Raw genomic sequence first — 21,791 nt, 5'->3', positions numbered from 1 at the left:
ACCTTCACTCGGCATTCGGACAATAACGTATTTATCGTGGTTAAGTGATAAATTAAAATTAAAATGCATATTAACAAATCTTTGAAAACTATGGAAAGAAGGAATAACAGTATTTATCGTGAATATTTTGGTTTGATTAACCTTTAGCCTTCTTTATCGTGCATACTCGCCTGTTCGATTCAAAGATGAAATTCCTTTACATAACAAACCGTAAAAGTTACATAAATGATTAAGAAAAATGGAAAAGCAAGTGGGAGACAACACTGCATAAAATGAGCACCACTTAAATTATAATTTTTTTTTCTTTCTCATCTTCTCTCTACTAATGTCTCATTTTGACCAATTTGCATCTTGTATATTGACGTTTCTAGTGATATATAAACACTATGCTCTTGGCCTAGTTTGGAAACACTGGAAAGAAGAAATAACAGTACAAGAAAACAAGAGGACAAGTGTCCCTTCATAAAGTATAAAGCAAATTATGTTTCTGTGGACTGTATTCTTGCAATTAGTGATTTCATACAAAATACTCAAACAGGAAAACCAACTTCCTTAATCTTGTATTCATAATATACACAAAGTGAAACGCAAGAAGTTACTATTACAATTCAACCGAGCTATCAACAAAGGCTAAATTCACTTATACACAACATATAGCCAAACTTTCAAACTCATTCAAACCTAAACGACATCCTATAATGTGAACCCAAAGGTAGCAAGTCTGCGAGCAAGATACAGAAGCCAGATTATCCGCCTGAAATAGATTACTGCTTTCAAGGATCTTATATAGACATGCACGACATTTAATGTATTTGTGCTTGTTGGGCATGAGCGAGCCTTCGAACAAAATGCACCCACACAATGTCAAGATGCTATTGCTCGTGGAAAATCTGACCTCATGATCATATCCAAGCTCCTGAAACAAAATACTCTCCTTCTGCATATAATCTCCTTGATGGGGGCATTCCCGGCCCACCAAGCGAAACCAGTGGTTTCTTGGTCACGACCATGTAAACTCTTCTGAAAGGGATCAATAGAAGTAAAAAACATGTAATAACTTGGGTGGAATAGGTAGTTCATTTCCTACCTTTAGAGTCGTACTTGAAAATTTCTTACCTCATTCGAGTCAGCAGTCAATTCTTGGTGTTTTAGACGAGAAAGACCTTGTGTCCCATCTGTTTACCAATAACCTCTGAGTAATGGTCGTTATAATTCAGACGCTCCCAGAAACATGACAGGCCGAATTCTCCATGTCTGGGCGACTTAAGATAACATAGATACAACTCTTTGATGTTCTCAGATAATGATTTCCTTATGTGAAGCACCTGCAAACAGCAATAATATTTTGTATTTGGTTTATTATCTCCAGTCTCTTAGAGGATGTTAAATGCAACTTTTTTCCCAGGTTGATTTATTTTCAGACATGCCATTCCCCCAAACCCACAGAATGAGAACGTGAATTTGGAGATGCACAACAAAATAATCAAAGTATGCATGCAAGGCATGAGTGCTGTTGCTGTACTAGATCCTCGGAAAACTCAGAATCAAGAACTAAGTATTACCCTACAAGTTGACTTCTCAAATAATTATTTGATAACAATCTGTAAAAAGTTCTCAAACCAACAAATGCCTCCTGAACACAAACATGTAGATGTTAACAATTACCTGTGAAATGTCTCCACTCAGACAAGATCGAAAATCCACCGCAGATTGCAAGATGCTTCTTATAATGCTGGCAGTATGTTGAGTTTCCTCAGACAGGAAGCATCTGTAAAGGTTCATATTGAAAACATTAGACACGTTCATCAGACAGAAAGTCAAAATTTCTGAGTCATCAACAACAAAATCAAAGCAAAGATAGGGACTTGTGCCTAGACAAGATAGGTCACAGGTCACAAGATCCTAAACTCTTAAGGGTCTAAATTCTATGAGAAATGGAAAGCCTCAATTAGTTGGGATTATAGGGATTCCACTTTAGCTGTATGACAAGGAAAACTTAACCCTAAGGATGGGGGGAGAGGCGGGGGAAGGGGGGTGACATAGAAGTTCCAATATTGAATCTTCATCAAAATGATATCAGGTAACTGGAACATTATGAGCAAAGGAAAAGCATTAAATAAACACAAATGCTAAGAAAAGTGAATCATACAAGCTCTAGTATCCTTCTAAAGCAGAAAGAACGTCTTTACCTGCTTCAAGGCACTCTAGAGGGATAAAGGACAAAATATAACATTGAATAGTCTTTAAGGACTCAAACAAGATATAATAGATTAACACAGAGATTATTCGCGCACATCTAATCCAATCATAACAGTGTTATCAAAGGCGAAAAGCGCAAAAAAGCTCCAAGATCTGTTGGGGCTTCAAGCCCAAAGCGCAAATAAAGCGTGGGTTTTAATGAAAACAGGTGCAACTAGAGAAAGAGTAAAAATATGTATATGTAGTCTAAGACCAATAATTATAAGCATGAATAACAAAAATATGGACAAAGAAATTGAAAAAAAAATTACGATAAAGTGAAATATCAATTATTTAGTGTCGCTTTTTCAGGATTACACTCGTTGGCAAGGAAAAGTATGCCTTAGAGCCTTGATGCAACATTGAGGCGCCCACAAAGCGAGGCGAAGCGCTCAACATGTTTTGAGCCACCCTTCAGGGCTTAAGCGCGCCTTTAACAACAACAGGTTCAATTTCCCTTGAGACAAAGAGACTCTGGTTCCATAGGGAAGTGTAAACTGAAACAGACACCATGGAAGCCCAAACCTCACATCCCCTTCTTGTTAAGTTGCCAATTAATAAAGATATGCAAATAGTTTGCAACTGTTATGAAAATGAACCTTGGGTCTAACTTAATTCCAAAAGCTAGCTCATGAGGTAAGACTTGCCCAAGAATATATAAGGAGATAAAAGCTAATTCTCTCAACCAATGTGGAACACTTAAGACCCCCCTGCACGTCTAGGACTGAATGTCTGATGCATGAACAATATAACATAATGGCCCAACATTAGGTAAACTGGTAATAGGGATGGTTTTGCTCTGATATCATGTTAAAAAAAGACTTTAGCCCTTAAAAATCTAAAAGCCAACTCATGAGGTGAAGATTTCCCAAGACAATATAAGAAGACAATAGCTCATTCTTTCAATTAATGTGGGACACTTAATAGAAACTAATGCATTGAGGTCCACACCCATTTCTAAAATAGTGTCAGGGAAATAATTACTTATGCATTTAATATTACATGCAAAAGATCAAGTAGGATATTGAGTAGGATGACGATGGACTTCATCAAAAGATGCCTTTTTGGCAACCTCCCTCACGAAAGCAGTGAAAGAATCCTTCCGCTCTATCAAGGGTCATTTCATTCTAATACTAAATAATTTGTTTGTTAAAGAAAATTCGAGACTAGAGGCTATCTACATCTAGCACTAATGTTTCTTGTTATTCATCTAGATCGTTTCAAAATCTATCCAGAAAGTATGCATGCATTCCTACCCATAAGTCTACATTTGAAGGTGCAAATCATTTGGTCATATAGGAGAGTTGCCAACAAATAGTCACTGGTATACACTCTAAAATAACATAATTCAGTTTCAAAGAAAACTACTTCCCACATTCCAACAATTTTGGCTTTTATTTGATATAAAAATGTCAAACTCAGGTTTGATCCGTCATTTTTGCAAACTAAAATGGAAAACCATACAAGTACATAAAAGTTTAGTATTATCATTTTAAAGATTTATAATTTCTATGTCAAATTAACATGTCACAACAGACAAGTTTTGAGACAGAAGTAGAGTAGTAGTCAATTTTGCCAACAATTTGTCAACTTATCTTTATCAGCAGATCTACTTTTCTTTTCATTTTTCCCCTTTTAATATAGCATTACATTTTAATGCTCATTAAATTGGAACAATTGGACGAAAAAATGTTACAACTATTAAGCTAGATAAGTGCAGTAGCTTATTTGTCCTGCTGCTGGTAGAGTACAATAAGTTTTCTGTAGAAGATAAGAGACAATAGATCATAAGAAATCATTTAGTGCTGTTCAGTACCAGAAGAGCTTTTTTGTTTTCTCCATTTATAGTTCAACTAAATGGAAAAAGAAAACTCCAATTTCCTATAACGAATAAGTGGAAAAATAAAAAAGAGCTGTCAAGTTTTTCATACTAAAGTAGAAGAATGCAAGATGTGATACACTTATCCTTCCTTTTCATCCTAATTATACACAGAAGTGGAGAACTACAAACAGACTCAGTGTCTCAACCAACTACGGAGTCAAACGAAATGTGCTCACTCTAGAGCCCGTTTGGCCATTAAAATTTTTTCACTTTTTTCGACATAAGTGTTTGGCCATAAAATTTCCAATTTTCACTTGAAGATGAATTTTGGAATTTTTCGAAAATTTGAAAAACTCCAAAAAGCTGTATTTAAAAATTTTCACTCAGATCACTAACAAAAATACAAAAAAAAAACCAAAATTATATTCATGTCCAAACACAACTCTAATTTTCAAATACCATTTCACTTGAAAAAAAATTCACTTTTTTCGGAATTTTACAATTCTTATGTCCAAACGCCCACTAAATATCATCTTTCTGACTCACCATCACAAATGTCTCCTTCCGTCTCTCCACCATCCCTCCCCCTCATGCACACGTAGACAACACCAGAGATTCTCCAGGTGACTGCTGATTGTCACTTACACTGGTCACATAATCATACACCCTCCTGCACTACTACTCAACCACAGATAGTATTCACCTTTTCCCACTAGCTTAAAATTGAGGCAAAATTACAAAACAACTTGTTGACTAAATCCCGAAGTGTTGCACTATACAAAATTACACACAAAAGTATCTCTTTTTGAATATTGTTCATAACCGTTTTTTTTCTGTGTGTGTGTGTATCAGAGATAGAGAAAGGGGGGAGGGGGGAGGATAAGAAAAGTGGCCACATGAGCTGATCTTACATGTGCAGGGAGTCATCCAGGTATGCCATATGTGCAGAATGCAGATCCATCATATCTTTGACCTGATGACGAAAGAATGGTATCATAAGTATGGAGTAAAATCTCGAAAAATTTCTGAATGACAAGAATATAATTACTAAAAGTTAAAAAATATTTTTTAAATCTTTTTTGGATAATTTGGAATTACTCTTAACACATTAAGCGCTTAAAAACCTGTTTGAGCCAGACACAATAGAAAATACACCAATGAAGAAAATAAAAAGCATAACTGTATTTCTGTAGAAAAAGATAATATAGTTTGCATTGCTTGACAATAAAAATGAGAACAATTTGACACTTCCGTCTGGTAAGTTTTGAATGAGAGTGACCCATTCATAGAACATGTGAGGGAAACCTGTTTGCAGGAATTGGTCAATATGTTCATTTAATTGCTAAATTAACCTACCATAAGATAACTCCAAGCCTTCAAGAATCCATCGATGCTACATCTCAAAATTAATATTTTTTATTGACCAACACCATGCTGAAGAAACTGGCTCAAATAGCAAAATCCTATAAGCGAGATTACAGTATCAAGTGTTGGTCCCTCCCCACCCCCATCCACAAAAATACCGATCATTTATAACCAAAAGGACAACAGCAAATATTTATTGAATTTCGACAGCTTATTAACTCATCCAAATAGGTTCACATCTTAGCCATTAAAAGCATAGGATATAAGAGGGTCTATCGGAAATAGCCTCTCTACCTACCCCCAAGGTAGGGGTAAGGTCTATGTGCACACTACCCTCTCCAGACCCCACTTGTGGGATTATACTGGGTATGTTGTTATTGTTGTTGTTGTTTTTGTTGTTGATATAAGAGCTTGGAACCATTCTAAAACAACATTATATAAAGCATACTGTAGGCTACTGAAATGCACAAGATTAAGACTAGTAAGAGGCTGATAATCACAAACCAAACAGCAAATAAAGGGGGTAAAGGTGAAATTCATTAAAACCCAGATCAGAAGGTGCTCCAAACCTTATCCTTAAGAGAATGCATGAACCTGCACCAGGACACATGAGATAGTTGTGGTTGTACATATTGCTGCAGCGTAGATACAAAATGATTAAGCTGGTGCCTGGAATGAAATTCAGAACCACGTAAGGAAAACAGCAGAAAGTAGCAGACTCTAACCACAAAAGTAATGAAACGACTCAGCACGTATAGCATATATGATTGAGTAGAAAATCATAGGATAAGTTTATGTTAGATATAAGAGGAGATTGAAGAATGGTGATGTCTACAGGCTTTTATAGATGGTTTACACTTAACACATTTACTTTCTTCCAACATCACAAATATATTTTATATACAACTATAATATTCAAACTCACAGCTACGTCGCAGACCCTCCAAGCGTCATGGCATACCAATTTGCTTCGGTTGAGACTTTGTCTCGCCACAATGCTCAACAAGTTACTTCAGGTCCTAGATATAGGTCTTAGGTCCATTTGCATTGTGACTCTAAAACATTTCATTTGCATTTAGTATCAATGTGATTATGACCCAACAAGTGTTTAAGCGCAACACGACATAGCGCACAGTTGCTTTGCTTCGCGTTTCCAAGATAACCAAGAAATGCACGGTGTGGCAGCGTGCTTCTTAGGTTTCTATCAAAAGAAACTCTATAGCAAGATCTGAAATATCTCAACTTTAAACAAGCTCGGAAAAAGCTAGCATCTTTCTGCATATATGATTGCACACAACCTCTTAATAAATAAACCTTTTCACACATCTGAGCACATAAAAGAGCAAGCAACATCATACAGAAAAACGTGTCATACACAAAAGCATAATATCTTGTGGTTATTCCTTTCACATAGAGTTACCAGACATGCCTTGGGTCAAATGACATCAAGTTAGCCAGAAAGAAAGAAGATAACAATAATTAAAACGTAAAAAGGACCTTGTTTCAATTAAGATGGACAATTGCTTTGGTTCTGCATTGCCAAACGCAAAATGTTGATTCTTCTTGTCCAATTGAGAGAGATCCTGTTCACAAGGACAACATATCAAAATTATTAGGTGACTTAAAGCATCACTTATGTAAAATAATTTGGTTGAGCCAACTGTCAAAACTACAGCTGTGATTATCCTGTGCAGTGTAATCATTTTATTTTATTTTATTTGGTTTTGGGAGGGACAAGAGTGGGTTGCTCTAGTGGTAAGCACCCTCCACTTCCAATCAAGAGGTTGTGAGTTCGAGTCACCCCAAGAGCAAGGTGGGGAGTTCTTGGAGGGAGGGAGCCGAGGGTCTATCGGAAACAGCCCCTCTACCCCAGGGTAGGGATAAGGTCTGCGTACACATTACCCTCCCCAGACCCCACTAGTGGGATTATACTGTGTTGTTGTTGTTGTTGTTGTTGTTGTTGTTTGGTTTGGGAGGATTTAATGTAAATATGCACCCTCAGTTTATTGTTTCATTTTATCAGCATGATAGGGAAGGGGTAAGATATATGAGTATTAAACTTCCTAAATACTTCTCCACCTTAGTTGAAGCCCTTCAAAATCAAATGCATTCAAACACTAACTAAACTGCGATGGCGGCCACTAGAAAGAATTCACAAAACTAAGGAAAAATAAGTCATATTAAATGGTATTGGATTGCGTTGACTGAACCACGATTTCCAATACTTAACAACTATACCGCAAAACAAATAAGCCCACTCTTCATTCCTTCATCCAATATAGATTCAGTTACTAACCTGTAGGCTCCATAAATCAATGCCTTCACAAGGCATTTGACAACAAATTAAACACGGATATCCCTGTTCTCAACCTGTATAAGCTAATGAAAAGAAATGAAATAGGGCTTTCCATGGTCACACAAGGGGTAATTTCAATGTTAGGTAACCCCTAACTTCTTCTTTGCGCAATCCCAAGCAGGCTGGAACTTGCTTTAACTTCAACGAACTAGGTGTATACAAGTTCTTAGACTACTTAAAATGGTAAATATACAGAGACAGGGAATACGCAAAGAAAAGAAAATGAGAAGGGTTGAGCAAAGACATAGAAACATAAAATCCACGCATTACATATATATACATGATGAATTTACAAAAATATGGGACCAATATCAAATCAGTACCTTTAATGAGCGCCATATATCACTTAAAGAGAAAGCAGCAAGCTTGACTTGTATCAGAAAACTAAAGATCTCTGAGTACATTTTTAGTGTGCCAGGAGACAATATGATGCTGAGTGGCCAATCTACTCGATAACCCAAACCCAAACAATCAAAGGAGTGGATTCCTGCCAAGAGTAATATAGTTCTAAAAGCTGAACCAAAAACGCCTGTAGAAGACAATGCACCATATATACAGATGCAGAGAAACAAATGGACAGAGAAAAAGTAAAACGTAAGGGTCCCCTTCACAAGAAGATGTTTGCCATACCATAAAATGTTCCTCTACCAGAAACTGAGATGTTTGTCATACTACTCCCTTTCACATAGACAAACAAACGATCCTTATAAGGGTCCCCTTCACAAGAAGATCTCTGAACTGACAACTCAAGAATGCCCTGAATTTCTGATATTCTCTTTTCTGCCTCTACGGTGTACCATTTCTGTTTCGAGAAAATTACACAAATCAAGAAAAGGAAAGTTAAAAAACAAACTATAAAGTGGGAAAAGAACATACATGATGCTGAAGAGAGCTGACAAACAGATGTGCCCAATCTGCTAATTCCATAAAATGATACCTCCTTAGAGCCAGCAAATGTTCATGCAAACTAAAACCTTTATCAAGTAATTGTATAGTCAACTTGCTCAAGTATTTGTATCTAGTAATGTCAAGGAAAAATGAGAGGCCATATAAGAATGCCTTTGCCTGCTCCCCAACAAGTAAGGGTTACTTAAAGAACATTGTGATGGTGGTGATTAATAACAAATAAAAGTTTAAGCAAAACAATCATTTCTTTTTTTTATATGAAAAAACAATCATTTCTTTTCGAATAACACTCTTCTTAAAATTAGAGAAAGAAATGAAAATATCACTTTCGCAGATATAAACTAGCTGAAGAAAATATCAAAGTTGAGGATTCAAAGGAAAACATAAGAGAACTATGGCCCGCCGAGGAAAAATGGATCTAAAACACAGTTTACAGATGTCAAAGTGGGCAAGACAATGGTCACTATTCAAAATTGGAGAAGGAAATTTGTTCTAGAGGACAATGGCCCATCAAGGAACATCAGCCCTGCAACTCGAATACTTCACTGACCTTGAACTAACTGATTTTTCATGAAAACCCATCATCTGAGACTGCATAAATCAGGCGAGTCTAAAATAATTCCAACTTCAAAATCCTTGAATACTCATATTTTATCAAGCATCATGTCAACTACATAGATGATCATCCCTTATTGAATAATATTTTAGCACTACAGGTCACAGGAATATCAACATTTGAGGTAATAGAAGCATGAGCATCTCTACCTATTTCGTTAATATTTAACTTCATAATGGGGGCACTTGAGTCAGCCGCCGGCGCCCGACAGCATCTTGACACACATCCAATTTTTGGCTATCTTGATTTTAATCTTCTTTGCTAAGTAGTCAGAAAAATGTAAATGGAATTCTTTCCTCGTCATGAATGGGGAGAAAAGTTGGACGCCCACAGTAGTAAAGCATAAACAAACAAGGGAAAATAAAGACAGTTTACTGCAAGTGTTGATAAGCTGCATTTCGTGCATCTAGAATATATAAGGATACTGAAGCAAAATCTCCTCCAACAGGCACTTTTTGATAATATGATCCAGTGGCATCTCAAGGACTGTCACCAAACTAGTTTTCGGATATCTAGCAGTTGTACTGGCAATCTTGCTAGAATTAGCAAGCAGTCTCTCCCAACCACTCCCACCAGCAGCATTTTCCAATGATGAGACTTTTTGAATGTGAGCCTCGGAACCTACAGGGGAACAAGTATGAGACAGCTCTGCCTTTTTCTCCAAGTTCTTATCAGAGTAATCTTTTAAGTTATGTTGACGACTAGTAAGAACAGCAGCAGTAGCTGCTGTACCAGTCAAAACAGAAACCCCAGCTCCTAACTGATCTCTAGAATTGGCAGCAAACTTTTCTATATAAACCTCGCAAGGATCTCTTATAGATGTGAAATTAAAAAGAGGAAAAGATTGCCTAGAATCTCTTGAGAACATTTGTTCAGGCTCCCTCTTTGGGTTAACAAGAGAACTTCTAGCCAAAATTGGGTTCATGCTTAGTAAGTCGGAGTTATGCTTCAGCTTCCATGGCAAACTTGTTGAACTTAAAAAAGTACAAGCTCTATATGGATGCTGATCCTTTTCATAAGCCTCGGGCAATGAAGGATTTCGAGGTAGAACTGAACCACTAGAATCTACGTTGTCAGGCAGTTGGACACCAAATTTACAACTGCCTACTTCCGGCTCAATCTCAACTTCATGCAACCATGTACTCTGAGAGCTCCTCCTATCAATATTCAGAAGATTTCCTGGAAAGCAATCAGACAGCCAGCAAGTATTGTGGCAACTATTAGAAATCCGGTTATCAAGATCCAGCAGCGTACTTTGTTCCCCACTTCTATAGGGCAGAGAACTGTCACATGCAGCTCTTTCACTGTTACTAACATCCGTGGAAGATATTTCCATCCTTATACATGACTTACACGAAACATATTCTGCAGAGCATGAAATCTCATCTTGCGGAAACTTCTGCTTCTGCAAAAGACCATCATCAATAAAACTTAAAGCAGATAAATAATCTGGCTCCAACACCACATCAGTGCCAGGTGTGTTGCTCGGCAGGTCAAAATCACTTTGCTCCTCTGAGTTTTCTTCTGATGAAGCTTCAGATGACTCCAGGAGATCTTCGGTACCAGAAAAATCATCGTCTGTGCTAATCTCAGCTTCTATGGTGTCGTGAGCCCTAAAATTCAGATGCGATACTCTTTAGTGACAGGGAAAGGACTTATACAAAAATCAAAAAGTTACTGACAAAATGATCAAATTGGCCTCAAGAATGAGTGGAAATAAAATACTCAGCTATGCAGCTCTAGCGACTCAACTAAGAGTTCAGTGAACTCATTCAATGTAAAAGAGTCCGGGTATCCAATCCAAAACTTAGGGCAATGCATTGACTAGTCCAACACTTTTATAAACCCTTAGATGCCCCTAATATACCTGATGTGGACATTATATGACTCAACACCCTCTTTTATATGCAATATAATTTTAGGGTTAATACGTGCACTTTAATGCAGACTTACGTGTCTTAGAAAGGTCTTTCTAAAGGTTGCTCAATACCATGCCAAAGAACTTGAACATCCACCAATGCAAAATCATAAAGCAATGGGTGGAGCAGCCCCAAACCTTTATAGACCTCTTTTGACCAATGTGGGATTGTATATAATCAACACCCTGTTGAATCGTGTGAACCATTTCATCTAAAAGTTCAAAAAGTTAACAAAACAATTCTTTTATTTATTTATTTTAGGTCTTCAACACACTCCCTCATGTGCAGCCGAGATTCTTTTTCATGGGCCAAGCAAGTGGAAGTTTTTTTTAATGAAAGAGTGAGGTGAGACTCGAAAGTAGGACCTATGCTTACTTCAATACCATGTTGAATTGGTAAACAGTCTCACCTAAAAGCTTAAATTATTGAAGAGTGGATATTTGATTTATTTATATCTTCTACATCACACATCCTTGGGACGTGGCCCTTCCCCGGACCTTGCATGAACGCGGGATGCTTCGTACACCGGGCTGCCCATTGTTTTCTACATTTCTAACTTCAGATCATGCAATTTTTGCTCCCTATAGACAGAAACCAAGAACTATAGAGAAAGAATGATGGATAGATAGTAGATAAATAATTTTTAAACAAATAGATTATAGACAAACAGCCCTGGACGGAAGCACAATCAAATTAGATTATAGACATAACAATCCTGGATGGATGCACAATCAAATGAGCCAGCACATGGGGACATGCACAATGAAGCGTATAAAGTGGGTACACTTACAAAGTTTGACCTCTGGTATCATTTGAATATGCATCCAAGTTGTCACTAGTTGAAAACAAAACAGGAGAGGTCAAGTTCCTTGCATGGTTTGCATACCTAGGTTGCATGCCCTGGAGAGATATTTGGGAAATAGAAATCTTATGGAACACATGAAAAAGTTAAAAGAAAAGATTAGCCTTGTTTTACTTCTATAATAAATAAAAGGTGAGAGGCTAGAATTACTGTGAAAAAAGCTGGTTTAATTGTCTAGATTACTTGATGCATCATAAAAATATCCGACAATTTTGTTCAACAACGCAGATGTATTAAACTCTTATTAGGTACTCTACATATGCAGGAATAGAACCTTTAAAAGTTAACTTCTGGAATGTGTAATCAAAATTAATATATTTGCTTGATATTAAAAGACAAAGAGGGGAGAAGAAATGAAAAACAGAGAATATGCTAGGTAAAGGACATTACTACATATAAAGACATGGTTACATACCAGCAAAGACATTTGTTTTTTGATAAGGTAAATTGTATTAATCAAAAGGGAGAAAAAACTCCCGCATACAAGAAGTATACAAAAAGTAGAGAATTTACATCAGAACATGATTCCCTACAAATGACGCTCAATCTTCTACACAAGTAGGGGCTACATGTGTGCACCAAAAAGCGATCAGAGATAAATGACTATTCTTAAGATGTGAAAACGAAGACTCAATCCCCTCAAAAACTCTCCTATTTCTCTCTCCCCAGACTAACCACATGAGAGCTAACGGGGCGAACTTCCACGCCTTTTGCTTGCTTCTTCTACGGAAACCGGCCCAGCTATATAGCATTTCTTTTACAGTGTTTGGCATCACCCATTGAACACCAAAGAGATTCAGGATTGCCCTCCATAGACCCCAGGACACAGGGCAATGCAGCATAAGATGATCAACTTCTTCCCCTGAGCTTTTACACATGTAGCACCAACTAACATGTGTAATTCCTCTCTTTCGCAGATTTTCAGATGTCAAGATCACTCCCCTCGCTGCTAGCCACGCGAAGAAACACACCTTCGTGGGCGCCTTAGGAATCCAGATCGATGAGTATGGGAAAGTAGCCTCCTGTCTCACCAACATACTCTGGTAGAAGGACTTTACGGTGAACAAGCCATCATCACGCAACCCCCATCTCCAAGAATCATAAGATGGATGGGGCATATCTTGCCCGTATAGCAGTGCCAATAAATTTTGGAGCTCCGCAATCTCCCAATCTTGCATGTTCCTTCTAAAAGAGAGGTCCCATACTATCCCCCCTTCATGCTCCTTGCGTATTTGTTGGACCATCAATTCTTTCTGGTTTGAAGCTCTGTAGACGTGTGGGAAAGAGACCCTCAGAGTAGCCTCTCCACACCACTTGTGATTCCAAAAGCTGATTCTCTTTCCATCTCCCACCTTGTAAGTGATGCTGCCATAGAAAGCTTCCCAGTTCTTCATGATGTTCCTCCACATGCCACACCCAAACGGTGTTGTGATTGCCTTGGTCCTCCAACCCCCTCCCGTGGAATCATACTTTTCTGCTATCCATAGAGCATGCTCTTCTACCCCGAATCTCCACAGCCACTTCCCCAGCAAAGCTCTGTTTAATACCCTGAGATCTTTTACTCCAAGTCCACCCCACTTCTTTGGGGAAGTGACTGTCTGCCAATTCACTAGATGAAACTTTCTAGTTCCATCTGCCGCATCCCAGAGAAAATTCCTTTGAAATCGCTCCAGTTTTTCTGTGATGCTCACAGGTGCTTGCAACAGGGATAAGTAATAGGTAGGGATACTTGAAAAAGTGCTTTTAATAAGCACTTCCTTACCGCCTTTTGACAAATACCGTTTCTGCCAACCTGCTAATCGTTTTTCAACCCTTTCAATGACTGGATTCCAAACAGTAGTATCCTTTCTTAAAGCACCCAACGGTAGACCCAGGTAAGTAGTGGGGAGAGAGCCCATCTTGCATCCGAGAACATGCGACAAAGCATCAATGTTAGCAACCTCACCCACCGGGAAAATCTCACACTTGCCGAGGTTGATTTTGAGTCCTGATATTATCTGAAACCACTGCAGTACCTGCTTCAGGCAGGTCAACTGATCCATATCGGCATCACAGAAAACTAGGGTGTCATCCGCAAAAAGCAAATGAGAGACCCTTCGGGCACTGAGCACCCCGATCGGAGCTGAGAAACCTCTCAAGAAGCCTCCACTCGCCGCACGATCCATCATTTTACTCAGAGCATCCATCACTAAAATGAATAGCATGGGGATAGGGGGTCACCTTGCCTGAGCCCCCTGGAGCTGCCAAAGAAACCACACGGGCTACCATTAACCAGGACAGAGAATCTGACTGTTGAAATGCAAAACTTGATCCATCCCCTCCATCTTTCCCCAAACCCCATCCGTTTCATAATGAAGTCCAGGAACTCCCAATTGACATGATCGAAAGCCTTCTCAAGGTCCAACTTGCACAGTAATCCGGATTCTCTATTTTTCCTTCTGGAGTCTACAAGTTCATTTGCCACAAGAGCAGCATCCAGGATCTGCCTACCTTCCACAAACGCATTCTGGGAGGACGAAACGGACACGTCAAGAACCTTCTTTAGTCTGTTGGAAAGCACTTTAGAAATAATCTTGTAAATGCTCCCCACTAGACTGATAGGCCTATAGTCTCTGATACAAGATGCGCCTTCTTTCTTAGGCACAATGGTAATAAAAGAAGCATTGATGCTTCTCTCGAAAGCACCATTCACGTGGAAGTATTCGATGGTTTCCATCAACTCCCCCTTAACAGTGTCCCAACAGAGCTGGAAGAAAGCCAAGGAGAAACCATCAGGCCCAGGGGCCTTATCACCAGCACAACTCGATACAGCATCGTGCACCTCCTCCTCCTCGAAAGCTCTTTCTAGCCACTCATTGTCTCCCTCCCCTATGTGGTTGAACTCTATTCCCCCAAAGTAGGCCTCCAACTAACTTCCTCTTTGTATAAGTTCTCATAAAACCCCACTATCGCCCCTTTTACCTCTTCCTCTCCCTCGATCCTTACCCCATCTACAACTAAGGACTCTATGAAGTTTCTCCTTCGATTTGCAATCGCAACCCTGTGGAAAAACTTAGTATTCGAATCCCCCTCCTTTAACCAGAGCGCCCTTGATTTTTGTCACCAACTAGTCTCCTGAGCTATTGCTAGCTCGACTATTTCACTTTTAACCTCCCCCAATCTCACTTTCTCAGTTTCATCTAGCTCCCTCGCCCCTTCCCCTCTCTCTAATTCCCCCAATTCATGCATAAGCTCCCTCATTTTGACCTCCACCCTCCCGAAGACCTCCTTGTTCCACCTAATAATATCTCCCTTGAGCAATTTGAGTTTCTTCGACAGACGGAATGAGGGTGACCCTGATACCCCGTAGTTGGTCCACCATTCTTTCACTTTGTCACAAAATCCTGGCACTTTCAACCACATGTTCTCGAACCGGAAGGGAGCACGGACCCCCCTCCCTCTGCATCCATCTAGCAAGATAGGCAAGTGATCCGAAGTCAGCCTAGGTAAAGGGATCTGCAACACATTCGGCACCAGCTCATCCCAAGAGGACGATATCAGAAATCTATCGAGTCTGGACCTTGAGTTTGAATCCTCCGCCCTGGCCCAAGTAAACCTTTCCCCTGACAGAGGAAGATCAATGAGAAAGTGATCATTGATGAAGTCAGAAAACTCCTCCATGGCCCTCGAAATCACATTGCACCCTAATCTCTCCTCCGGGAATCTAATTGTGTTAAAGTCTCCACCTATAACCCATGGAATGTCCCATTCCCCCATAATATTAGCAAGTTCCTCCCAGAATGACACTTTGGCCCAGTTCCTAACAGCTTCTGGGGAACCAACCCATTTAGCAAGTTCCTCTGATGTCCACATTTTCCAAGGCAGCAGGCAGGTTTAGAAAGAATTAAATAAGTTGGACCAGGTTAGAATATCTAACACGTCTTTTAAAATAATCACCATCTTAGTGAAGAAAAGAATAACTTAATTTATTTTAGACAAGATTCATCACCTGCTGTTGGCATTTTTTTTTAATTCAATATCTAAATTTATCCATATTCTTCTCCCTAATTTAAACAGAATTCATACTTCAAAAATACTAGTGCAGTATTTTCAGGAGGCAAAAGAACTCTTCCTTAAAACTTTTTACTGATATCTAGGCATTACCAAAAGTAAAGCAGCTATCCAGACTATGTTTAACATCCCTGCAAAGAATTAAGTACGAGATTCAATCTCGGTGGAATCTCCAATATATAACGAGATAAACCAGAACAACTGCAGGAACTACCTCAAGTCAGAAGTGAAAAGCAGAAGTAAAAGTTGGTGTTCCCACATCGCATATTGTTGAAGTGTGTAACCATCTCATCTAAAAGCTTATGTTGTTAGAGAGAACACACTTTTAGTTACTTAATTATGCCTCAACACGCCCACTCATGTGCGGACCTGATTCTTTTTCATGGGCCAAACACGTGGATTCTTTTTTAAAATGGGTGGCAGGGAAACTCGAACCCAGGGCCTCTGCAGCTCTCATACCATGTTGAGGTATGTCACCAGCTTATCGAAAAGTTTAAGATGTTAGAGAGCACAAAAATAATTACTTAATTATGTCTCAGCAGATATATCGGAAACAGCTTCTCTACCTTCACAACATAGGGCTAAGGTCTGCGTACACACCACCTTCCCCAGACCCCACTTGTGGGATTACACTGGATTTTTTTATTTTATTTTTTGTTGTTGTTGTTGTTGTTGTTATCTCTCAGCAGATATATCAAATTAGAGATTCTTTAACAGGAATCTCTAGTTTCTAATAGATAAAGCAGCACAAGCAATTAGCCAAGATTCAACATACCTTGTTATCCTAGAAAGAAAAAAAAATCATAGATCCTACAGCTGTAGAGGAAAGCAAAGGATATATAAGAAAGATGATACTGGAACAGTGGCCTCTGAAAAATTACCTCCCGAAATCTGAATTCCAACTTAGTGAAAACATTGTCAACTTTCTCCAGCATCCTTTGGTAATAACTGTTTCTTGAAACCACCATTGTCTCAATAGTACCTTTCTCAAATAACAAGGACGATCTGAAGTTTGGGAATTCGCTTGAAAACCCATTGATGATGCCAGAAAGGAGTTCTTCATGAATACCGTTAAATGGTCCAAAAGAATCACAGAACTCAAGTAACTTAGTTATTATTTGAAGCTGTTGACCTGCTCGGAAAAGGGGAAGCAAACAATCCTCCAGAAACAAAGGTAAAACTCCCTCTCGCACCTGAGATATTGAATCGCAGATGATAAAAACAGACTCCAAAGTTGACACAATAAGCATATCAGCATTGGAAAAAGATTAAAACTCCAAATTCTAGGCAATGACAGACAGCATTACCCTAACACTTGCTAATGGGAAGTCATTAGAGATTCCAGTGTTACCCGGCTCATGATCAGGTTGCTCTTTCACAATTTCCACGATGAACTCTTTAAAAGGATCAGCAATTCTACCTTCAAAAATCCATGCTCTAATAAATCCACAGTACGGTTCCCATGAACGTAGAAACAGGAACTTCAGGAGAGCACAATGGGCTGGATCAGCCATCTAGCCAAAAAAATCCAATGAACGATACCAATAATAAGCAAAAGAGACACCTTATTTAATATCTTATACAAAAAGTTCAGATCCATAAAATCTCACACCTTGTTTCACCCAAAATGTAACTTTTTCCACAATGGTGAATGGAATAATACTTAGCACCACACATTATTGTAACAGCCAAAATAGTGAGTGCACCATTCGGACAATATCGACATCGCAGTTAAATACCTTAAGCTACATATTTTCCCTTAAGAATGCAGGCTATTTCTTTCCTACTTACAAAAATCTCTTAGCAGAATCAGATTAACCATTTTGGATATTTCAGTAGCATTTTCAGGTGGTAACGTAAATTTAGGCACAAATTAGGAAACAGGTTTACTCTAGCCTCAGTGAAGTATATGGATATGTGTCCTTCTGCACACATTATTACATCGCTCTTTTCTCACATATCTACTAATAACTGGCTGCTTTCCTCCTCGGATATAGAAAGGAAAGAAATATGTAGCACATAATCCATGAAGCATTTACACCAAGATGATAATCAAATACCATGTGTGACTTGCTAAACCTGCACAACGTAATTCTTCATGAATCGGCAAAGTACCAGATCAAGCACATACAGTTGAATGAGCAAAAGAATATCAGGAATCCAATTTTAAGAATGTCAAAGTGTAGAACAGCCACTAAATGAACTGCTTCTATATGATGCTAACCTTTAGTTGTGTGTACAAGAAAGTGAGCAGAGCACCGCTTCTGGGGAAATTATTAAACTCTAAAAACGCTTTGGCACTTATTTCTTCAAGAGATAATTCAGAATATCTAAGAGCTAGATCACTCATATTGCAGATATTACCAAGCACATCCAGCTGAGTTCTTAGTCCTGCAGAGTGCAGATAAGCCTCTAGCAATGTAATTTCGCCATGCCCAACACTAGTAAAACAGCCTCCACCCTTGGACTTCAAGCAACGCCTAAAATTGACAGAAGCATATAGTGTATTTAGGGCGGAGGTATACCCATCTAAGATTTTCGCCACAGAAACTGCAAAAGCCTGATTAACAAGTGTATGATTGCTCATTCGGCATCCCACACCATCATTAGCATCATACTTTTGAACTTCATCCTCATCTGATTTCCCATCTAGAGTTAAACATGTAAAATGATCGACAAATTTGTGAAGGAGGAAAATGATGCAACCAAAACGCCCAATAGATTTGAGTAGATTTCCCAAAGCAAGGGTGCTTGAAGTTCGTGTCAACAAACTTGGGATATGATGAAAGGATCTATCAGCTGAATCAAAACAAAATAAAGCAGAAAGCTTTTGAATAGATATCAGAGCTGATTCTACACCTTGCAGAGCATCCAATGTCAGTCTCACCAAGCTAGGCTCCTGAAAGGATGAATGTTCGAATAATAGGTAAAGTGTCTTTTCATTTTCCAGAATTTAGAAGGAAGAAAAAACTCTTAGTTCATTCATCATAAAATGGTAATATCACAAGAGATGAAGTCATAAAGATAATGCAACTTTCTTTCTTGTCACAAGAAAAAGAAAAGGTTCAGCCTTGAGGATCTAAGAAAACAATAGAACCTCAAAGAACATGGCCAACAAAACATGTCCCAGCAAGAATCAAGCATAGAGCAGTATCATAGGTTGTATATTATGCACTCAAACTGGTAATTTCCATTCCCACTTCCTCGTTTAATGAACAACAAGAAAAGGTGAATTGCAGTAAAAACCCGAAAAATATTGAAAAGCCGCACTTAACCATTAAACGGTAAATTGTTGCAATTAAAACATTTATCAATTACAGCCATTGCAACTTTAGAACTTAGGAAAATCCAAACTACAGGAGGAAACAAATTTCGCATTTCCATTTAGCATATCACAAAAGGTTCCCCAATCTCCCCTTAACTTTGGCTTCAAATTAATTGAAATAACAATAGACATAGCAAATAATAATTTTGTAAGTGAAATGTGAATCCCCATTTCACAGTTATCAAGTCCCATAGAACAGTGATGAGACCACCAATTCATATGAAAGAACTTTTGAGCCTTTAAAGTCCATCACATCCACAAGAAGAGTGCCAGAAATGCGGATGTTAATATGGATGTGTAATAAGATTCGACAAAATCAGATGATAACATCTGATAGAATGTGTAAGCAGCGCACATATAGAATAAATGAATGAAGGTCACTTGAGATGTTTCGATCATGTCCTGTGTAAGCCTCCAAATGCAATGATTAGTATTTGAGAAAACCAAAAAAATCACATGGAATGATGTTATTTCAAAGATTCATTTTCCTTCGAGATCCATGCAAATTGAGGTTAAGAAGCCAAAGACTCCTATAGGCGACACTTACTAGTTGAGATTAAGGCTTAGTCATTATGTTACTATACATTACACCTAGTGTTCATGGGAGCGCTTTTAACTTTTTAGATTTATATGTCAGTAAGAATTCTAGAGAACCTCGAGAACTCAAAAATAATAGTGTGGACTTATATGCTGAGACCAACTAGCCTGGGATTGAGGCAAAACTGAGCTGTTATTTGGCACCAAAACATACATGGGAAATTTGTTCCTACTTTTTCTATTTAAGTGAGTCATGTAGCAGTGACATGTCACTCTAGATTTGCTTGAAAAGTTAAGGTACAGAAGAACTAACGTATTAGTGGTTTTATTGCAACTGTCCATAAATTAGTTCATAAAATGCAACTTTCTATGAGTTACACTTTATAACGGTAGCGTCCGGTCATCTCTCGTACGCCTCAATTAATCCACAGTACCTGTTTCCATACATTAGCAAATGTACAAAATAACTCTGTCAAAATTCTTAGACAGATGGGAATAAATCGCCTAGCTTGTGTTGCTTCTACTAGGATTGAACCCTAGTCTCATGTCTTATTTCCAGCTTCATTGAGCCCTATGCCAAGCAGTGCCAACTTCCTAATAGTGTAACAGTCTTCACTAAGACACAAGCACGAAACAATCCTCATCTGGTGTACACTAGGCAATTAATCATGTACATTGCCGCTTTGATTTCTCATCGAATTAACAGAAGAAAAAAAAAAAGCAAAAATCAAAATGCTATACGAAATCAAAATGCTCCTTACGAAAACAGCGAAAGAAGCACATAATTCAATCGAAAATGAGGAAAAATGTAAAAAATCTCAAAGAACGTGTCCCCAAAAAAAAAATGCTATAGCAATACATAAGTAATAAAACAACACTCCACCAGCTATACATCACGCAATTAATCAAGTACACTGCCAATATGCAAATCTCATAGATGAAAAGGGTCCTTACAGAAACAGCCGAAGTGGAGTATTGAACATGGGAAGAGCGATTAGTGTTAGCGGAATTGGAAGAAGAAATGCCGCCGCTTTCTGAAGTAATTGATTCCCAAGGTCTGGGCGAAACATACGGATCTTCCAACTTCAATTTCTCAAATAACGAAGCCAAATTGGTATCCACTGCCATTGGATTAAAAGTTGAAGTTCAGTCAATTTTGCCTCTGATCCCTAGGGTTTTCTGGGAAGCGAAATGGGAATTGGTAAAGTTTGAAAATTTTCAAATTTGTGGGTGTTTAAAACTAGTAGTACTACTCTACAGTGTTTGTTACTTCTGGTGTCACCGAAGAGGATTGAGGAAGAAAGAGAAGGGAAAGAAAGTTTTGTAATTTAGACCTTTTCCCTCCAATTTTTACGATATTTACCGGGAACAACTTGGAAATTTAGATATTTTTTCGATTGGAACCTTGATGATTTTTTATTCTTCATTGATATTTAATATATTATTAAGCTTTTTTTTCCTCATATTATTAAGCTATTAATGACATTTACATGGCTCTACAATCATGAAAGAAATTACATTTTTCATAGCTAGACTCCCTATACTTCTGAATATGAAAAGAAAATCATAATTCATACGGCAACGATTTTTGCATAATAATAACGGCAATCCACATAATTATGTTATGTGAACATGTTATTTTGCATAATAATACTGTTGGAAATGATAATTGGCATATTTCTTGAAATCGATCCAATGGTTCTGAAGATAAACCTAGGCCAAACGTGTGACAGAGCAAATTCATACAAAAGCTAAAGCTAGGCCAAATATGATTGATTCAAGTGAAAGACATATG

The 21,791-nt window shown here is 38.2% G+C and overlaps 1 protein-coding gene across 2 annotated transcripts; it reads right to left on the bottom strand.

Moving 5' to 3' along the window:
* Positions 1-431: 431 nt before the first annotated feature.
* On the bottom strand, positions 432-21,378 carry LOC104107499 (uncharacterized). Of its 2 annotated transcripts, none has more exons than XM_070188664.1 (15): positions 20,951-21,378; positions 18,359-19,033; positions 17,442-17,648; positions 17,016-17,327; positions 12,013-12,122; positions 9,729-10,916; positions 8,658-8,799; positions 8,412-8,583; positions 8,105-8,268; positions 6,923-7,008; positions 5,995-6,094; positions 4,972-5,033; positions 1,666-1,768; positions 1,117-1,325; positions 432-1,017 (listed from the first exon to the last, which is right to left on the bottom strand). In XM_070188664.1, the coding sequence occupies exons 1-14, from the start codon at positions 21,122-21,124 to the stop codon at positions 1,149-1,151; spliced, it is 3,672 nt and encodes a 1,223-aa protein (XP_070044765.1). In that variant the 5' UTR covers positions 21,125-21,378; the 3' UTR covers positions 432-1,017; positions 1,117-1,148. The 2 variants fall into 2 exon arrangements, with proteins under 2 accessions (XP_070044765.1, XP_070044764.1); XM_070188663.1 differs by having other exon boundaries at positions 432-1,020; positions 20,951-21,377.
* Between the last annotated feature and the right edge of the window lie 413 nt (positions 21,379-21,791).

This window comes from Nicotiana tomentosiformis, chromosome 11 (genome assembly GCF_000390325.3).
Source record: "Nicotiana tomentosiformis chromosome 11, ASM39032v3, whole genome shotgun sequence".
Lineage (NCBI taxonomy): Eukaryota > Viridiplantae > Streptophyta > Magnoliopsida > Solanales > Solanaceae > Nicotiana > Nicotiana tomentosiformis.
Note: the sequence above shows the minus strand (reverse complement) of the source record. Positions and strands in the feature narration are given on the sequence as shown.